The sequence below is a fragment of the Saccostrea cucullata genome, unplaced genomic scaffold, assembly GCF_032062105.1.
Source record: "Saccostrea cucullata isolate Sc308-1 unplaced genomic scaffold, CSIRO_AGI_Scuc_v1 ctg249, whole genome shotgun sequence".
NCBI classification, from domain to species: Eukaryota; Metazoa; Mollusca; class Bivalvia; order Ostreida; family Ostreidae; genus Saccostrea; species Saccostrea cuccullata.
The window spans coordinates 400,969-421,350 of NW_026936117.1; the positions used below are offsets into that span (position 1 = coordinate 400,969).

At 34.2% G+C, this 20,382-nt stretch overlaps 1 protein-coding gene across 1 annotated transcript; it reads left to right on the forward strand.

The window, feature by feature from the left end:
* Positions 1-1,683: 1,683 nt before the first annotated feature.
* LOC134244807 (uncharacterized) lies at positions 1,684-20,214 on the forward strand. The gene is made up of 9 exons (XM_062727057.1): positions 1,684-1,818; positions 7,156-7,258; positions 8,321-8,462; positions 12,329-13,659; positions 14,538-14,637; positions 15,367-15,455; positions 15,898-16,099; positions 16,218-16,442; positions 19,637-20,214. The coding sequence occupies exons 2-9, from the start codon at positions 7,157-7,159 to the stop codon at positions 19,684-19,686; spliced, it is 2,241 nt and encodes a 746-aa protein (XP_062583041.1). The 5' UTR covers positions 1,684-1,818; position 7,156; the 3' UTR covers positions 19,687-20,214.
* Positions 20,215-20,382: the final 168 nt, after the last annotated feature.

Genomic DNA, 20,382 nt, shown 5'->3' on the forward strand with positions numbered 1-20,382 from the left:
TGTATATAAATTTAATTCTGGACCATTGTGTGAGGAAATTTTCACGCAGACTGGGAGGAGTAATAATTCATCACGACACAAAATTAAGAATAAGGTGTATCGTACATTAAATGTTGAGGCTTACAAGTCAATGATGCGTATTGTAATGGGAACGTTAGGGTCTTGCTTGTCAATGTCAGTGCACCGACTTAATTCTGAGGATAAAATGTTGGATTCTTACGAATACAATAGCATGTACTAAGAGTAGACAGTTACGGTTGAAATGAAAAAAGCAAATTCAAAGAATTGTGGTCCCCTGGTTTCGATGTTTTAGTGAGACGCCATTACTTATGTCATATCATTTCAAATATGAATACACTATCATATTTCAAAAGTTCAAAAGTTAAAATTGTTGAAAATAAGGTCTAAAATGAAGGTCAAGGTCAAAGGCTTAAAACTCAGAGAATGCCCTTAAATCGAAAACAACTTACTTGGATATAATTTTTTTTCATTTTCTTTGAAAAAATACAAAAAAAATTCATATGAAATAATTAAGAGCTAATATCGGCCTTTCAATGCTGAAACCATTGTTTAAAAAGGATGACTCAGAGATCTATAAAATAAAAAGTTGGTGTGGCATTCCACCTTAAAAAGTCTCCAAAATCATAACTATATTTAGGAAGTCACACTGAGGTAATACATGTATACAGGCGGAATGTGAAAACCCTACCTCTTCTCTTTCAAAAGTTATACCCATTCACCAATTCAAAGTAATGTTAACATTCTTGTAAAGTGGATCAAACTTCAAGGTCAAGGGGTTAAAGGTGAGAGTATAGAGTATTTAGAAAGGTTTTTTTTTCACAGGTAACGTACATGTGAAATACATGTGAAATACAAACACATGACAAAAAAGGGGTTAAAATTTTTGCATAAGTTTCATGTTCTTCCTCTTGTAAATTTTTCAAAGCATCATATTCTTTCGTATTAAAACTTGTGGTATTGCATATCTCAGTCCAAACCACGATCCATGATTGATTTATAATATACTTCAATATTATCTAATTGTAATCATTCTGTAACACCCCCCCCCCCCTCCCCCAAGGGCCCTTGATTGGTGAATTCATAAACATAAAGTTCTAGCATAAAATTATTTGACAATGCATTGAATATTTCCTAATTTACTAAATTGGGAGAATATTCCATATTTGCTTACATTTGATGGTAGTTCTTGTTCAAATCTTCGAAACATACATGGATATACCCCCTTTCCATATTCCTGCTGTCCATGCAATCCTTTTAGCCGGTTATATTTTAATTGTTTCATTCACAAGCATATATTGCATGTAACACCTGCATGTGATGTCAATAAAACCCCAACTAATCTTAATTAAGTTCTGTAGTGTTTATAACAAGGAATTGTTTAGTAAATAATCTTATACATATATTACACAGATTCTACTTATAAAATTATGTATATGCATAGCCGAAGAACTCGCTCCATTGAGGTATCAGACGTGTGGATCCGCCCCCTCTGACTTACATATTCATATATATAAATATTTTTTGTTTACAATTGTACTTTATATAGACGGTGAAGTCGAGCACACAAGTTTAGACTGGACTGTCCATATGATTGTGTACGTTACCGTTTGTTCTCGGGTCACACTTCTAGGTCACGCGTAAACTGACCTACTTTTTGTACATACCTGCGCGAGCTATTCTTTAGTTGGCCAGGAAACGCGAGTTATTGACAATTCTATATTAATTTCTCATATTGTAGGCATGAGCTATAGTTGTTATTGATTCGGAAGATTCGGGGTTTGGATTAAAGTGAAGCAGGTATGTTTTGCTGTTGTGCATATGTGAAACAAAATGACGAAAAAAGGCCTCGGTTGTTATGTGGGTCCTCCATATCTAGGTCCAAATGACGAAATTTTTCAGTTAGTTGGGCAGATAACCACAACACTGAAAATTTTATGGTGATTTCTGTAAATAATGTATGAAAATGACATTCTGTTTCTTTGAGCGTCACGTCAGTATAGTGTCGTTTCGTTTAACTTAGGTCTACACATTTTTAATAACATATATTTATATTATCTTTAATTTATTGTAATTATCTCCTTACGTTTTTATCAAACTATATGAATTTGGTCTAGACCTATAGTTTAAAATTTATAGATTAAAATCGTGTGTAGAATATACATTTGTTGTCATGACACTGAGAATCCATTTTTTTTCTATCACTGCATAGTGTGAAAGGGTCTGTGATTAAATTTGAAAATGATATTCCTAGCACTACAGAATATAGATTTTATCATTCAGCTAGATAGGGCAAACAATTTTAGATGATATGATATTATTTAAATGTACATATATGCAGACAAACCGTGTTATATCTCGAACTTACTGGATAGAACTTAAGAAAAATCAATTACAAGAACCCATTAAATTATTCTTAGGAGTAAGACTGGAACAGAACTTTATAAAATGTTTCCATAAAGATGTCCATGGTATTCAAGATTTTAGGGCTGGATGTTGCCTCTAAATTTAAAAGTGGGATATACTGCAATATTTAAAAATATGTACAGACCACTATAATGATAAAGCAACCCAGTGTATTGCAATATTTTTAATAGAAAACAAAAATACACTTTTCTTGTTTTATAAGCTTAATATCAGTGTTTGAGGTACTAATCTATAATTATGTGTTGTAAACAATGTATAATCAAGATATTTTATTGGGATTTTGTAGTTTGACACCCCCTAAGTTGAGCTTGTTAATGAATTCTACATAAATGCTCTGTTCAGAGGAAAAAGGCAAAAAAAAAAAAAAAAAAAAATTGAAATATAATATATATGAAGGAATGTATGATGGCATAAATCTTCTTTTTGAATCGATAAATAGAAACCAGCAGCTTATTAAATGATTTTCTCTAGTGCAATACTTTGTTTATGAAAATTAGAGCTCATTTTGTACATGGATTGTACGTCTACAGACTGGAAAATGTCTATTCCTAGACACCATAACTTGGCCCTCTTGTGAGCTGCACTATAGGAATCAACAAAGCATGCAATTCATACATTTTATATCTATGTACATTCTCTATCTAACTTAAACATGTATAAATACTTGAATTTATACCGAAGGCATTGAATCACCTTCTTTCAATGCTATGGACGTACTATTCATATTGGAAATAAAACATACAGAAAACAGAAATACATGTATACAAGAGGTCAATCTATGATTTTATTAACCAGATAACAATATATTTTATTATATGCTTGAATAATTTCCACCTCTCTGATTGGCTGAGATCCAACTATGTTAGAAAAATACTACGTTGTATTGACCTGCACGTGACGTTCCAGGTCAATACAAGGATTTATTTCCTCTACATTGATCTAAAAATAGATTGGAAAATTCCAAATTGATACAAATTGTTTTTGAAAGCCATTTAAACTACTATGACTTTTTTTCATGTGAACAAAACAATCGATTATATATTTTCGGGTGAGGGTGGTAAGAGGGGATGCAGAGACACCCCTCCAACACTTTTACTGAACAACAATTTTTACTTTTTTGGCAGTCTGTTTTCCCTGATAATAATCCTTCCTTTAAAAATCTATCCTAAAAAAACTGACATATTTTTTTCCATAGCAACAAAAATTGATTAAAAAAACTTTATTAAAAAAAAAGAAAATAAATAAGACCTGTAAGGTTGATTATCATTTTAATTCTGCTTCTCTTAATTGTATTTGGATAGGACTTAATTAAATGCAAACAAGTAATGGGTTTTATCATTTTATTAGTGAATCATATAATAAAACAGTTACCCTTTGGAAATCAAACAAAATGTTATAGTATATATGATCATCATCACTAGTTGAGTAAATTCATTGAAATTATCCAACATTCTTGAAATCTTTCAAAAGTTTATGTTTCACATTCCAGATTAATATAACATATACTGGTATTTTTTTCTACCTTGCACCAAAATTAGACCAGCTAAGACACATAGGAACTGCAATATCAATAATTAGCTATTGTTTGGTGTTGGCTTTTTAAATTTTCTTGAGGAGGTAAATCACCATATTGACTTTTAAGAAACAGCACTATATGGTAGCTACATGTACGAATGTTATATGGACCAAGGACCAAGTCTACATGAGGCTGATATTTTGTTCTTGATTAGTAGGGATGGGTATTGCCATAAATTTTGTATCGCGATATATCACGATTTTTTTTCAAAAATATCACGATAATATCATGATATTTTTACAAGAATTTTTACAATGATTTTAAACGAATAGTCGTTATTTTTCTTAAAAATATGCTAAAAAAAAAAAATTCAATTTTTTTTATTTTTTTTGTACATAAAATTAATAATGTCTGAATGGTACATTGCCATTCTTTTCACCTTTTACACCATTTTAAAGACTTTTTATTGTATTTTGAAAGATTGAACAAATAAATGAATAATTTCTGGACTTTATAATATGTACCTAAATACCGGTATTTAGGTCTCCGTATCACGATATGTATCGCGCAACAAAAAATCGCGGTATACCAGTATGCCGATAAAATCGCACATCCCTATTGATTAGTCATAGCAATAAAGTCAGTGTCATATCCTCATTTACAATTTCTATATTTTACCTTTTTAGTAGATTTAGCTTCCCTAGCTACCCACAGGCACCAAAATGAATAGTAAAGAGTTATAGACAATGTTATAAAATTTCTAAATGTCTTAATGGTGTCTGCTCCACCCCTCCCCCAACCGATAAATCCTGGATCCTCCCTTTGGGCATATTTCTAAAAGATGTGTTTTCCAATTCTTTTAACATGTTTAAATGTGTTCTTTCAGATCACACACAAAGACTTTACTATGAACTTTCTTAGACAAAGTATATTTGTGTCCATCAAATAGTTCCTTTCCTTGAAGGGATTTAAACCTAAACTGTACGTCTGTTTATGTTTAATTGAAAAGACGTGTCTTGGTAGGTGGGGAATCTTTAAATTCTGAGAATCCCTTATTGATCAAACTTAGCCCCAGTAATTATTTTTTATCAATATATTGTCTTTTGTTGTCTTTGGACGTGTACCTATTCCAAGGAGGATTTGCAAGGAATACCTTGTTAGATAAAGTAAAAATTCAAATGCAAGAGAACTAGTGTACAGTAACATCCCAGGCTGAGTGTGTCCTGAACAGCCTAGCTAGGCCTCCACATTATTTAAAATGAAATATGCACGTAGCGGAATAAAGAGCATTGCAGAATTTTGAGATTTTTCAAAGACATAAAAAAATAATAAATTTCTTTAAAAACTTGTATTTTTAAATTTAGTCCTGTGTTATTTTGTTCATGCTGATAATGGATATTATTTTAAAAATGTAGTAGACCAGAAACTTAAAAGAAAGAATGCAACTTCTGGTAAATCACTTGGATCACTTGGATTGAATGTACATTATACAATTATATATTTAAAGCAACTTTTTCTAGTAGGGTTATTTAATTAATAATCAATGAAAATGGTCTTTAAAATTCAGATTTTGATCTCTAAATATAATTTTGCAATCTCCATGCTGATGTTAAGATAAATTGGAGTCTAACTGTAAGTTATAAAGCTGGACTAAAACAAGGTGTAAAACATACATCAACCATTACTTAATTATTATAATGAGGAACCATAAGAAATAAATAGTATTAGGTCATGTATATACTGAAAAACACAAATAAAAAAATAAATTCTGTAAAATGGTAAAAGCAAAAGTATTCATTGGAAATTAAGTTTTGTTTAATCCGATTTCAACAAATCCCATATAAAAATTTTTAATGACTATTTATTTAATAGAATTACTTTTGAAACAACAAAAATGCCCATAAAACCTTTAAACTGATAGATGACAAATCAACAAAATTTTATCCACACAAAATTATGGGCCTATACATTATGATATCATATAATTTTATCATTTCAAAGATTTGAACATATTTTATCTACATCCATCAAACAAAATTTATTGAGCAAATTAAGAGTCTTTATTATTCTTATTTGGCTGAAAATTTCTTGTCCATTATTGCATGGTTTTGGGGTTGATGCCCAAGTCTAAAATTAATAATTCTTGAAAAATCTTTCCATCTGCGGAACTTCTACCTTATAATTTGCCAGCTGAATTACAGTGGTGTGTGTATACTGATTCTGTAATCTGATGAGCTGGCAGTTATATTGTATGACACCCATAATAACTGTCTCTGATTATTTATAATATACAGTATTCAGCTCCTCAATGTACAGCAGAGTGGGCTGATTATCATGGCAATTCTAATTCTATAATGACCTGTCAGTACAGAAAATCAATATTTTTGTTTCAGAAACCTTTCAGGTACATGTAGTTTAAAATTCAATAAAGTTCACTAAAATGTCATTCACTGTTACATGTAAGGAATATTTAAAATGAAGAGTAAACAGGATGATCTAAAAATGGACAACAAATAGCAATTTAAATTATATAGTGGAATGAATATATGGGAAAATCTATAATTAAACATCTTATTGTCAGAAACAGCAAAGCCTTGATAATATATATACTTATTTATATGGAATCATCTTCAGGTTGTGGAGCTACAAGTTTGTTCAAATCGGGACCTCTGGGGTAAGGATGGAACCACAATAGGCTATCAAATTTTTTTAATTGTAGGAATGTATTTGGAAAAAATCTGTAAAAATCATCTCCTCCAAAACAGCTGACTTAATCTAAGTCATAATGCATGCTGATCGATACATGTATGTAAATTGATCTTCCGATAGTTTATTAATATTCATATCTTTGCCCCTTGGGGAAGGGTCAGGGGTCACAGTATGTGATTAAAGATTCACATAGGGTTATATGCTGTAATAAACCTGTTATTGAAGAAAAGCAGGGCCACAGTGATTCAGGTAAGCATTGTGGCCCATGGGCCTCTTGTTTTAGTTGAAGAGATTCCCTTGCATTTGTCACTTAAAGTACTCTAGAATAAGTTTGTAGAAGTCTTTCAAGTCTCAGCTTCGCTTTGATTTCAATAAAGTTTGAAATGATTGATTTGATCTCTAAATGTACAATTTAAAATGTTTCAATTAAATTTTTCTATTCCAGTTATAAGAGCTACAATCTCATCCGAGACTTTTCTTTACAGAATGCCCCACGGTGCTATCCGGTTTCCGTTCGGGAAGTGTCATGTATGTCAGGATCAGGCGACTGGGGTCCACTACGGCGTCGCGACGTGTGAAGGCTGCAAGGTACAAACCCTTATCTTCTCCACAGTTTCCTTTCTAAGAACAAACTGAAAAAAAGGAACACCGAACCTTGTTATTCAGTTGCTGTGATATATATGTATTATTATTAATTTTTATGGTCAACAAGGTGATTTAATCAACTGAGAAGAACATAGTAATTTTACAGAATTTAGCTAGGGATGTGGAAAATGTTTTTCAAGAATACAGGTTGATGAGTATTTTGATGAAAGGAAATTAAATAATTATCTGATGATTCATTGCAATGTCTCCTACCATGGGTAAAACTGTCTCTGTTGGTAAGGCTGGTTTCTCCATGTGTGATGGATATTTGTCTCGCCCATAGTCCAATTATCACATGTATGTAAAAACAAATGTTTAAATTGAAACACATACTGTGAAATCAAATGATAAACAATAGTCGTGTATCCTATTGCCATTGGGTATCATGCCAATTTAAACCTTGCTGTGGCTCAGCTGGGTATTTTATTATGTAGCATGTAGCATCCACATCAAACACCATTGCAAACAAAACATGTCTGGTCAACTGCTCAATGACAATATTTAGGAAGAATAATTGCACCAAGATAAGATGTGTCTAATTTTCAAAAAAGTTAAAATAATATGGTTGAGGTCGTCTTTGGGGAAAAAAGGTGAAATTCGTCTTGCTAGGTTTAAAAAATTAAGTGAAAGAGAATTATTTGAGTTTCTTTGTGGCTGAAGCAGTTCCTCATAATAAATGTTAACTTACTCAAAACCTTATTCACATTTTAATAAAGGTTATAGGGTCTATCATGGTGCAGAAAAGAAAATCATAAGATTTTATAAGGGTCGTAAATAAGAGCAGAGCTTGAAAGAATATGACAGTGTTCATGAAATTCAGGTGAACATTAAGGCCCACGGACCTCATGTTAATTAGTTTATGTTTTCATGGTTTTCTTGTTTGGCGTGTGTCCCTTTGTGTCTTACCATAATAACTGTGTTACCATTATAATTGTGTTTTTTCTCTGAAAATGTTTTCTGTAATTTATGGACACCAGTTTAAAATTGCTGGTTTTATTTTTGAAGGGATTTTTCAAAAGAAGCACAATAAGGGGAGAGAAGTACAAATGTTTCTTTGGAGGGCAGTGTGAAATAACGCCTCAGAATCGGAATCGCTGTAAATCCTGTCGATTCCGACTATGCCTAGAAAGTGGAATGTCATTAGAGGGTAAGGAAATTTCTTTATTTTAATCAACATGGCCTCAAGAACATAAACTGAGAATGGACTGCAATAATTTCAATAATGAAATAAAGTTTTCACCATATGTTTATAACTAAAAATGATATATATACAGAATTGGAAACTTTTAACCAAATATGTTAAACAATACTCAAGATAACAAAAATCTAAAGTTTTATTTAAGTCTAGCTGTTCTCAGTTTAAGGACTTGGGTCCTGACTTATTGTGACAAATCTCACCTGGGGTTAATTTCCCCCCAAAGCTGCTGTAAACTTACAGTTTTTAGGTCACCTGAGTAAACTCAGGTGACCTATTGCTATCCGTTTTTGTCCGTCGTCCGTCGTGCGTTGTGCGTCGTGCGTCGTGCGTTAACATTTAAACATTTTCAGCTTCTTCTCTGAAACCACTGAACCAATTTCAACCAAATTTGGCATATAGCATCTATGGGTAAAGGGGAACAAAAATTGTGAATTTCGTGGTCCCCGCCCCCCTGGGGCCTGGGGGGTGGGGCAAAAACCACTAAAAATAGTGCAATCTTTAAAAATCTTCTTCTTTACTCCCGGACATCAAGCAGTCAAACTGTTGGTATGATTGTAATCAGCATTGAGTCCTCTACCAAAATTTTGAAATTCATGGCCCCAGGGTCAGGAGTTTTGGTGTTATTCTATTGATTATATAGTGAAAATGCAGTAAGTCTTTAAAAATCTTCTTCTCTGCTCCTGGGTATTAAATAAACAAATTAAGTTCATAGTTATGATGAGCAAGAGTGGCTCTACCAAATTTGTGAATTTTATGGCCCCAGGGTCAGGGGTTCTGGTGTTAGGGCGGGGTTCTATTGATTATATAGTGAAAATGCATTATTTCTTTGAAAATCTTCTTCTCTGTTCCTGAGTATTAAATAAACTAATTAAGCACATAGTTATGATGAGCAAGAGTGTCTCTTCATAAATTGTGAATTTTATGGCCCCAGGGTCAGGGGTTCTGGTGTTAGGGCGGGGCTCTATATTGATTATATAATGAAAATGCATTAAATCTTTGAAAATCTTCTTCTCTGCTCCTAGGTATTAAATACACTAATTCAGTAAATAATTATGATGAGCAAAAGTGCCTCTACCAAAATTGTGAAACTCATGGCCCCAGGGTCAGGGGTTCTGGTGTTAGGGCAGGGCTCTATTGTTTATATAGTGAAAATGTATTAAATCTTTGAAAATCTTCTTCTCTGCTCCTAGGTTTTAAATAAACTAACTAAGTACATAGTTATGATGAGCAAGAGTGCCTCTTCCAAAATTGTGAATGCCTTAGCATAGCTTAAAACATGAAACAAATTCAATCAAAAGTTGTTGCATGATGCTCAGGTGAATAAGGCCCTTGGGCCTCTTGTCTGTTTGTAACATCTTAACCAACGTTTTTAAATAAACTAACTAAGTAAATAGTTTTGATGAACAAGAGTGCCTCTACCAAAATTGTGAAACTCATGGCCCCAGGGTCAGGGGTTCTGGTGTTAGGGCAGGGCTCTATTGTTTATATAGTGAAAATGTATTAAATCTTTGAAAATCTTCTTCTCTGCTCCTAGGTTTTAAATAAACTAACTAAGTACATAGTTATGATGAGCAAGAGTGCCTCTTCCAAAATTGTGAATGCCTTAGCATCTAGCTTAAAACATGAAACAAATTCAATCATTTGAAAGTTGTTGCATGATGCTCAGGTGACCTATAAGGCCCTTGGGCCTCTTGTCTGTTTGTAACATCTTAACCAACGTCAGACTGATATTGAACTTCATCACGTAGCGGAGATTTTAATTTCTTGAACTGGTAGCCCTCTGCAGGGACTTAAATTAAAGACATATTTATACCTTGAATTCAGTAGAACATGGTAGAAATACTTTGAAATATATTAAAGAAAATAATTCAAGTACATGTATTTATAAACAGATGAATGAGCCCTTTTATGATTGAGATTATTTTGTTAATTTTGTGCATAACCGTAAGGAAATGGTCACATTTCCATCCTAAAATAAACATTTTTAAAAATGCTTTTCACCTGATTTTGTTATTGATATTTTTAGGTCACTTGAGTAAACTCAGGTGACCTATTGCTATCCGTTTTCGTCTGTCGTCGTGCAGTGTGCGTCGTGCGTCGTGTGTTAACATTTGAACATTTTCAGCTTCTTCTCTGCAACCGCTCAACCAATTTCAACCAATTTTGGCATAAAGCATCTATGGGTGAAGGGGAACAAAAATTGTGAATTTCATGGTCCCTGCCCCCCCTGGGGCCTGAGGGGTTGGGCCAAAACCACTAAAATTAGTGCAATCTTTAAAAATCTTCTTCTTTACTCCTGGATATCAAGAAGTCAAACTGTTGGCATGATTGTAATGAGCATAAAGTCCTCTACCAAATTGTGAAATTCATGGCCCCAGGGTCAGGGCTTCTTGTGTTAGGGTGGGGCTATATAGATTATATAGTAAAAATGCATTTATTCTCTGAAAATCTTCTTCTCTGCTTCTGGGTATTGAATAAACTAAGTAAATACATAGTTATGATGAGCAAGAGTGCCTCTACCAAATTTGTGAATTTTATGGCCCCAGGGTCAGGGGTTCTGGTGTTAGGATGGGGCTCTATTGATTATATAGTGAAAATGCAGTAATTCTTGGTAACCAAACTAAGCAATTGCTAGGTGTATAGTTATGATGAGCAATGATGCCTCTTTCAAAATTGTGAATGCCATATCATCTATCTTAAAACGTTAACCAAATTCAATCATTTGAAAGTTGTTGCATGATGCTCAGGTGACCTATAAGGCCCATGGGCCTCTTGTTATTTTCAATGATCCATTTCGAAACTTTCCATATAATTATCATGACATTTTGTTCTTGTTAATGCTCTTATAAATCATTAAACATTGTAACCATGGATACTGGACCAATTTTTTAGAAGCCATTTTATTTGGTTAATGAGTAAAAATGTTTTTGTGAAGCTCATTTCACTCTTTGGTACAGTAATTAAGCTGAATATACCACTTTCTTGATTGAAATAAATACTTTTTCTTAAAGGAGTGATGAAGTGAGACAGACAGATGGACGGGCGACTACTGTAAACCTTACCAAACTTGTTGCACAGAGTATAGTTATCGTAATAATGGGAATTAGCATTATAGAAATATCTAAGAAATAAGTTATCTTTTCTAAACATCTTTCGGGATATAAATATGGGTTGGTCACATGATCAAATTCCATAAAGCCTGAAGGGCTTTATGATGAATTTAATCTTGTACCAACCTGTGTTTATAGCTCGATAGATGTTTTAAAATGATATCTTATGACTTACCGGTATATTTACATTTGTGACTTATTCACATGTTATATTTGCCTGATTATGACTTTTAACGCGTGAAATGTTTTATTTCTTATCAACGGCATATGCGTACGGTAATCCATTGAATGCGTGTTGATCCTTTATGAAGTCACTCAGATATTACGTAGAACGTTTATGACGTTTGAGGAACCTGTATTTATATAGGCCCCTAGTTATAGATATGCATTGCTTTCAGTAGTGTTATGTAAAGGAAAATATTTGCTTTATGTAAATATATAGAAATAAACCCCTCTCTCTCGCTCCCCACCCCCAACAAAAAAGATAAAATATGGATTTGTTTGATTAGCACAGAAATATTATTGTCATAAGTAAATTGTGTTAGATGTGATCATTGTCAAAAGAGCTTGTAAATACATATTACTTGAGTCAACCTTGTAAAAGATGCATTAAATGTGCACATATTTTAAATGTGTTTGTCTTTGATATAAGGTTTGCAAGCAAAGAAACAGAATTGATAAATGGTTCGTTTTTTCTTTACTAAGCTGTGAAGATGGGCAGAATCCCAAAGCTGGAGAAAGAACGAGCTCTGGAACTGGCCAGTCAGGAGGGGAAACTCAGCGAGGAGGTCAACAGAAAGTTCAAAATTCAGAAAAGTAGTGACAGCAAAAACGGTAAAAAGGACTCATCCGAAACAAAACTGTTTTACAACTCCAGTAATGTTCCGATGGGTCCAGAGTCCTCTTTCAGCATTGGTAAAGAGAATCCTCAAATGTTTTATCATTCAGAAGCTGCAGGGATGACAGGCAGGTCCTTTGAATGCATCAGTCCACCCAGTTCAGACATGTTCTCTGATTTTGGGAAGCATAGAATGGTAGAACATCAGAAGTCCCTGGACTCTTCCAGTGATTCCTTTAAGAGTGATCTCCTCCCCGAGTGTGCCAGCTCCCCCGAGGATGGCGCTGTCTGGGCGCTACATCCTCCTCACCCAGCAACAGTATTTGATTCTAGTCACGTCCCATCCACTTCTTCATCCCTCCCTGAGTCTTTTGGCATGAGACCCCCCATGGAAAGTTCCACAAACTTTGCAAAATTCAAAACAGAATTCCCTACATTCTCTGATAGTGGTACCCACAGACACCCATCTGACAGAAGTAGCTCAGATTCACTGAAAAATTGGGACCACCATCAGTCCATTGGCCCCCAGCCCCTTCAGAGCGGTGATCATGTAAATCATTCTGTTGGCAGTTCACACAGAGAGAGAAAGGACATGCAATTCAGCCCGGGTTCGATGGACTACGACGAAATCATGAAGGGTAGGTTATTTCCCTCGTCGGAGGCAGGTAACAGCTCGCTGGCCTCAGCCTTAAGTAAACCTCAATATCTCAGTTCCTCAGCCTCAGCCTTAAGTAAACCTCATTATCTCAGTTCCTCGGCCAGTAGTGAAGCTATGGAATGGGAGAACAAAATTCTAGGAAAACTACAACTCAATGATAATAGCTTTAAAACGGAAATCAACACGTCTGATGTTTATGCACCTATTCGGAATCACTACAAATATCTTTGTGACGTAGATCAGTTTGGGATATATAACAGACTTCCTCTATACATTCAGACCTTGCAGCAGCTGGATGTTTGTCAGAGGAATGGCATGCTTGTCAAACTCCTGGAGGTACCCACAGACATGATAGACAAGATCTGTAAGTCCCTGGCCATGGAGGATAAGTACGCTGTCAGTAAGGAGGGGGTAAACATGGGGAAAGATTCCACGTTCCTCATCCAGGGAACACTCCTAAGGCTCAAACATTCCATGGACCTTCTCTGGAAGCCTATCTGGCTCATGAGGCAGTTTATCCGACAAGGACTCTCAAGCGAGGTAAAATTGTCAAGTTGTTAGACTTGGCAGCTTAATTAACAGTATAAAGCATTTATCAGTATTTTCAAGTAGTGTACCATTGCCTCTGCCATTTTAAAGTAATAGGTTAAAAATGTTGATCATGGACAAGACAGGTAGAGTGTATCAAGTAAATTCTTTTTTTTTTGGCCTTAGCAATTAATTTGAACGTTTTTTTTTAAAATGGCAATCAATTTCATAATGCACCACCAATAAAGAATTTTCAAATGTAATACAATATCTTGAATATAAACCAAGGTGTAATATTATACTATCATGTAAAATAGTTGAATATGATTCAGTGAAAAACATTATGTTAACACTGAATGATGAAACCCTCTACCTTCACAAAGCTAGGCAACAGCCAACATTGCTTGACGACAGGTGATATTCCCCAAAAACTAAATTAACTGGCACACAACTACATGCAATTAACTATTTAAATGATAGTGCTGCTACATTTCTAAAATGAAGTCTTCACAGAAAAAAACATCTTTGAACAATTAAGAGACATACAAAGATTTATTCCTTTAAACATAGTTTTCTTCTCAAATTTTTGCTTTCTCACAGTTTTCAAATACTGTAAACATATTACATATGGCTGTATATTCTATTTAGCACCTTTCTCAGAAAGCAACTTGCACAGAATCAAGTCACTAGCTGCTAATTGTGTTGTGTATACATGTATATGTTTGTGTAAAGCATTATAATTCAAGTAGCACTTAATCAAATCGACTCTTACTTGTTAAAGATTCAATTTGCATCAAATAGCGTACAAGTCAAATAAAACACATTTACAGTACATTAATTATATTTTATAAGGAAAAAATTGATGGTAATTATTTCTGTGTATTTTTCAGCCCTGTCATTTTCAGTTTACTGGAGTAGATGAGGAGAGTATGCAGGAAAACTGGCCGGCCCTGATGCAATCCGTGGCATTCTACAATGATGTCATTATTGGTAGGTGTATATATATATATTTACATCCACTGAATATTTTCTTCTTTATCTCTTAAGAAAACCCATTGCGTTCATCACTGCATGAACTACATTAGGCATATCACCTGTACAGATTTCTTGATCAGTGGCCGTTCCATCAATGAAACGTACAAAGACGTTCGCATCATTAACACAATAATTAATATTTTTAATCCTACTTAAAATGATAATTTAAACAGATATAAATATAAACAATAAAATGTCTTTCTTTGTTTGTTATTACTGGAATGAACGCAGAAATTTTGCAGAAAAAATTTACATAACCCGCTTACGCGGGTTATGTATTTTTTCTGCAACAGCTGCTTCCGTTCATTCCAGTAATAACAAACAAGGAGAGCATTTTATTGTTTAAATAAAATAAAACTTTAAGCAAAAGTTGATATGAAAGAGGATTAACATTTAAAAGAAATTTAGTATTATTTGATAATATGTTAACAGCTCGATGAAAGGTGAATTTAATCTTGTATATATTTCTTAAAAAGCCATGACCTTAAAAAGAACTTTGACAGTCAGTCTCAATATGTACAACATCAGGTCAAATTCAGATGACTTTGTCTGATGAACATAAAAACTCAATCAGAGATACAGTCATTAAATGTTACACAAGTTCTCATGATCTTCAGGATAAAAATACGAATTGAACCTATCAGTGTTATACAGTAAATATATACCATGAATATTGTATTTCAGGTTTTGCATTTGCGTGTCCTGGTTTCAGAAATTTACAGCCTGATTTAAAGGAGTATCTTACAAAAAGAGCATATTTTGATATTTGGGTGGTAAGTAAATGAAAGGAACTTGTTCAGTTTGAGGTAAATGTTAAGTATCTGTCCACTTTCCTATCAGTCTAGGAGTTGGAGTTTTACCATTATGTTGGTTGTTTTACTCTAAGGACTTTTCCCTGTTTTGTTCTTTATTGGGCAAGTGATTCATCTTTCTGAATCTGTTTCATTTTCAACCACACTTCAAGAATAGCTGGATCAATGATCATCCAATTTCCTTTCTTCGGTAGAAGGTTAGAAGTTTGTCAAGATTAGTCAAATGATAGAGCTTAATTTTGTCTCTTGGGGGGTCAATAAAGAAACAACAAAAAGAGATTGGTTTTAAAGATCCATGTCGGTATCTCAACACATTAAAAAAATGTAAAAGATTGGCCACCTGTGAAGTGTGATTATCTTAATATATTCCCTATAATTAAACCAGTAATTTTCTTTGTTACAGTTGACTATGGCAGATTTCTGCATTGATGGTAAATGCCACTTTCCTCTACCGAGTACAAAAGTCTACACCAATTGTACTATGAAAAAAATTTTGAAAGAGAAGACATTTGTGGAAATTCAGAGTGTTCTTGAGAAGATCAACAAATGTCAGCTGTGTGATCTAGAGATAGGCCTTTTGTGTGCCATCCTCCTTATAGACGCAGGTATGATGGGAAAAACTAGTGCATTCTGGGATAATTTGATGAATTGTCTAAGAATAACAAAATGAATGTTTTGCCTGAACTTGTTTCATTTTGCTGTGATTTTTCCTCTGTATTTTAGATGATGACAAGCTAACGAGTAACTCCAGCATGAACTTGGAACCTCTGAGGACTCTCCATTCCCATTACTTAGACATCCTAGCGACGGTCATCTCCAAGATCCACACCACTCAGACGACCAAACGACTCAGGGACATCTTCAGCCTCACCCCCCTCATCAAAAAACTCTCCACTCGACTACAGCTTCAGATCACCTCCTACGGAGTGGAGGAGATTCCAGATGAAGGTCAGTACTCCTACAATTTGACCTGATTAGAGAGATGCTCTAGAATATGACCTTGATTAAGGTCCAAGAGGGCTTGAACATGCTCTACTATTTGACCTTGATTAGAGAGATGATCTAGAACTTGACCTTGATAAAGGTCCAATAGGGCTGGATTATGCAGAATAATTTGACCTTGATTAAGGTCCAATAGGGTTGGAGTGTGGTACTATTTAACCTTGGTTAGAGAGATGCTCTAGAACTTGACCTTGATTAAGGTCCAAAAGGGTTGGAGTGTGCAGAACAATTTGACCTTGATTAAGGTCCAATAGGGCTGGAGTGTGTGGTACAATTTGACCTTGATTAGAGAGATGCTATAGAACTTGACCTTGATTAAAGTCCAAGAGGACTTGAGGATGCTCTATGGGCTTATATAGGGGTGTTTGTCTTGTTTGTCTGTATGCCAGTTTATCAACAGGTGTTCTCAAATGATGCTCTTTAGAATTCTCATGGAATTGATGGTTGTCTGTAAAAGTTTTTGAATTTTAGGAATATGAATAGAGAAAACAGTAATCATGAATTAAGTGCAGCATCACAGTACTTGTTATTTAGAAGCAATTAGTCATTTTCTCGTAAAGACACATAAAACCATTAAAACAAAATAGTCCATAGTAAGGCCAAAAAAAATTGATCAATAGTTTCTTGCTAAGGTAGACATTTTTATTAGAAAAACAATGAATTTCTTCTAAATTTACAATATTTTTATGCCCCCCGCAAACAAAGTTTGGGGGGGTATATAGGAATCACCTTGTCCATCTGTCCGTCTGTCTAGCTGTCCGTCTGTCTGTGCAATCGTGTCCGGTCCATATCTTTCTTACAGAGGGACATTAGAATCTACTACTCCACACTTAGATTGCTCATGACCTAAGGGTGTGTCATGACCTTGACCCAAGGTCACTTAGGGAAGTTCAAGGTCACTGGAAGAAAAAATTGATAATTCGTGTCCGGTCCATATCTTTTTTATTGATAAACTTGGTAGGTTTTCATTTCACACAAAGATTGCCCATGACCCATGGGTGTGTCATGACCTTGACCCAAGGTCATTTGGGAAAGTTCAAGGTCACTGGAAGAAAAATTTCATAATTTGTGTCCGGTCCATATCTTTCTTATGGATAAACTTGGTAGGTTCCAATTTCAAACAGATTGCCCATAACCCAAGGGTTTGTCATGACCTTGACTCAAGGTCATTTGGAGAAGTTCAAGGTCACTGGTAGTAAAATTTCATGATTCGTGTCCGGTCCATATCTTTCTTATGGATAAACTTGGTAGGTTCTCATTTCACACAAAGATTGTCCATGACCCAAGGGTGTGTCATGTTGACCAAGGTCAACGTCATTTGGGGAAGTTCAAGGTCACTGGAATAAAAATTTCATGAGGGTGTGTCATGTGACCCAAGGTCATTTCCGGTCACCATATCTTTCTTATGGATAAACTTGGTAGGTTCTCATTTCACTCAAAGATTGCCCATGACCCAAGGGTGTGTCATGACCTTAACCCAAGGTCATTTGGGGAAGTTGAAGGTCACTGGAAGTAAAATTTCATAATTCGTGTTTGATACATATCTTTATTATGGAAAAACTTCTGAAAAACCCAGCGGGGGGTATTTTGTCCCGTTTGGACAGTTCTAGTATGAATTAACTTTTAAATAAATGTTTAGAATAACCTTATTTAAAGTTAAAAACATATTATAACTAACTTTAGAGAACAAAAATTAAGAATTAACAGACATTATCATTTTAATGAACAAATGGCTGAAAAAAGGTGTAAAACCTGCTCCAAAAAAAAAAAAAAAAAAAAGCCTGCCCGCTGCATTGAATTTCGAATTTTTTGGCCTGAGAAACTATTGATTAATTTTTTTGGCCTAATAAATGGAAACTTGACATTCCTCACCATTTTCTTGTTAATTCTATTAGATATGAGAATTTATTAATCATGCAAAACATTGCAGATGACCAATTGAAAGTATTTAAAATTCACATGTAATATTAATTACAACATTAATATGACACATGGTGATAATTAATCCATAGGTTCACATTATAAAACATGCAGCAAAATCAAGGATGGAATATTTTTTAAAAAAGGAGTCTGTTGGGGGATGGGCATAAATGAAAAATGTGTTGTATTGATTTTTTTCAGTAAACATTTTGCTTGTCATTAGGCTTTTTTTTTTAGCTAATATGAGCCGAAAGTTCACAATAAAGGAATCGAAGTTTTACATTGAAATATAATTGGAAAAGTCCTCTCAAGAACCACAGCTGACATTTTTCATGGATTTTGAATTTATAGATGTTTTCATCATATGCCAGACAGCTGGAGAGCTTTTTAGCTCACCTGAGCTGAAAGCTTTAGAGAGCTTTTCCGATCACCGGTTGTCCATTGTCCTCCAGATCTGTCTATCGAGGTGTAAACTTTTCACATTTTGAACCTCTTCTCAAGAACCACTGGGCCAATTTTAACCAAACTTGGTACAAAGCATCCTTTGTTGAAGGGTAGTTTAAATTATTAAATTATTAAAATGACAAGAAAATACAAATAAGGTGGGGTCATTAAATTATTCAAATCATGACCCTAGGGGGTTAGCGTTGGGCCACAATAGGGAATCAAAGTATATATCACAAGGGGAATACTGTAACCCAACTATTATTTGAGTCATCTTTTATTCATGATTTATTAGTTTGAAATCGGTCAATGACGATTAATTTTCATGACTGTGGAAATATTAAAAACAAACATAGAGTAAAGTTCATGGTTTGCATTGATTAATATTCGCGGGCTAAAGTAAGTTGCAAAACTTGCAGGTATTTCTCGTACAAGCATAATAGTTGGTTTACAGTATCTGATGAAAAACAGTAGGGCTAGAGCGACTCAAGTGAGTACTGTGGCTCATGGGCCTCTAGTTATTGAAATACTCATATTTGCAGCAAAAAGCAAGTTTCAAAAATGGACCTAAGTTCTAGCTGACATATTGATTTTTTTTTATTATTACAAGAAAATGACCTTTTTCTGAATTATAATTTAAACCCTTTTCGTTTCTGTTACAATGTTTTTATAACTGGAGGCTTTTCTTGCCTTGTTGTTCTGACAATTGATTTGTATTAAAATTCAGTATATTTATATATAGTTCTGTTTTTATCTCTTATTGATTTCTATTACAGATTCGCTTCAGACCATTGCTATGAACACAGAAGCCTCGGTTGACAATTAAGTCCAGGCTCTGTGACAGTGGAAACCTGAGGTGTCGCGTCCACTGTCAACTGGTGAAGAAGCATTACAGATGCACGTCTCTCATAGATCCATGGAAATCCACGCCCAAACAGGGCTCTTTGTGATATATCTCTGTCTGTCTGTCTGTCTGTCTGTCTGAGAGTCTGATATTTCATTTATTATCATCATATTGATTTCCTGTTTGTCTGAGTCCGAGAGAAGTGCCTATTTATAGTTTGTTATTTGATTTTATGTTGATTACAGGCAGGGATAAATTAATTTCCGCAGTTATACTACTATTAAGTTTCATGCTTGCTGTGGATTTGTGTATGATATTGATGTCTTTATTAATTATTGGAATCATTTTCCTCACAGTTGCTTGCGAATTAAACAGACTGAGAAACTTAATAGACATTAGTACATGTAACCATTTAATGTAGAAAAGATATTAATACATCAATACCGGTACATGTAACAAATTAATGACATTCTACAAGTACATGGTAAAATATCACAGAAAAGATGTTTGTTCCCGATAATTTTTTTACCCATCTAGTTAGGGTTTTTCATATTTTAGTAAAATTTCCAACCTAGCTGTTAATTGTTTGTTTTTAGGTTGGAATGTTAAGAGGTAAAACAATTTTTGTTTTTATTTTATAATACCAAGAAAAATGCATTCCAAATGATGAAAGTCCCA

What these genes read in the sequence shown, in the direction of transcription:
- LOC134244807 (XM_062727057.1), top strand. Translation starts at nt 7,157, where the DNA reads ATGCCCCACGGTGCTATCCGGTTTCCGTTCGGGAAGTGTCATGTATGT. An exon ending in AAGTGGAATGTCATTAGAGG is followed by an intron (nt 8,463 to 12,328) that starts GTAAGGAAATTT and finishes TTCTTTACTAAG; the next exon opens with CTGTGAAGATGGGCAGAATC. An exon ending in CATATTTTGATATTTGGGTG is followed by an intron (nt 15,456 to 15,897) that starts GTAAGTAAATGA and finishes TCTTTGTTACAG; the next exon opens with TTGACTATGGCAGATTTCTG.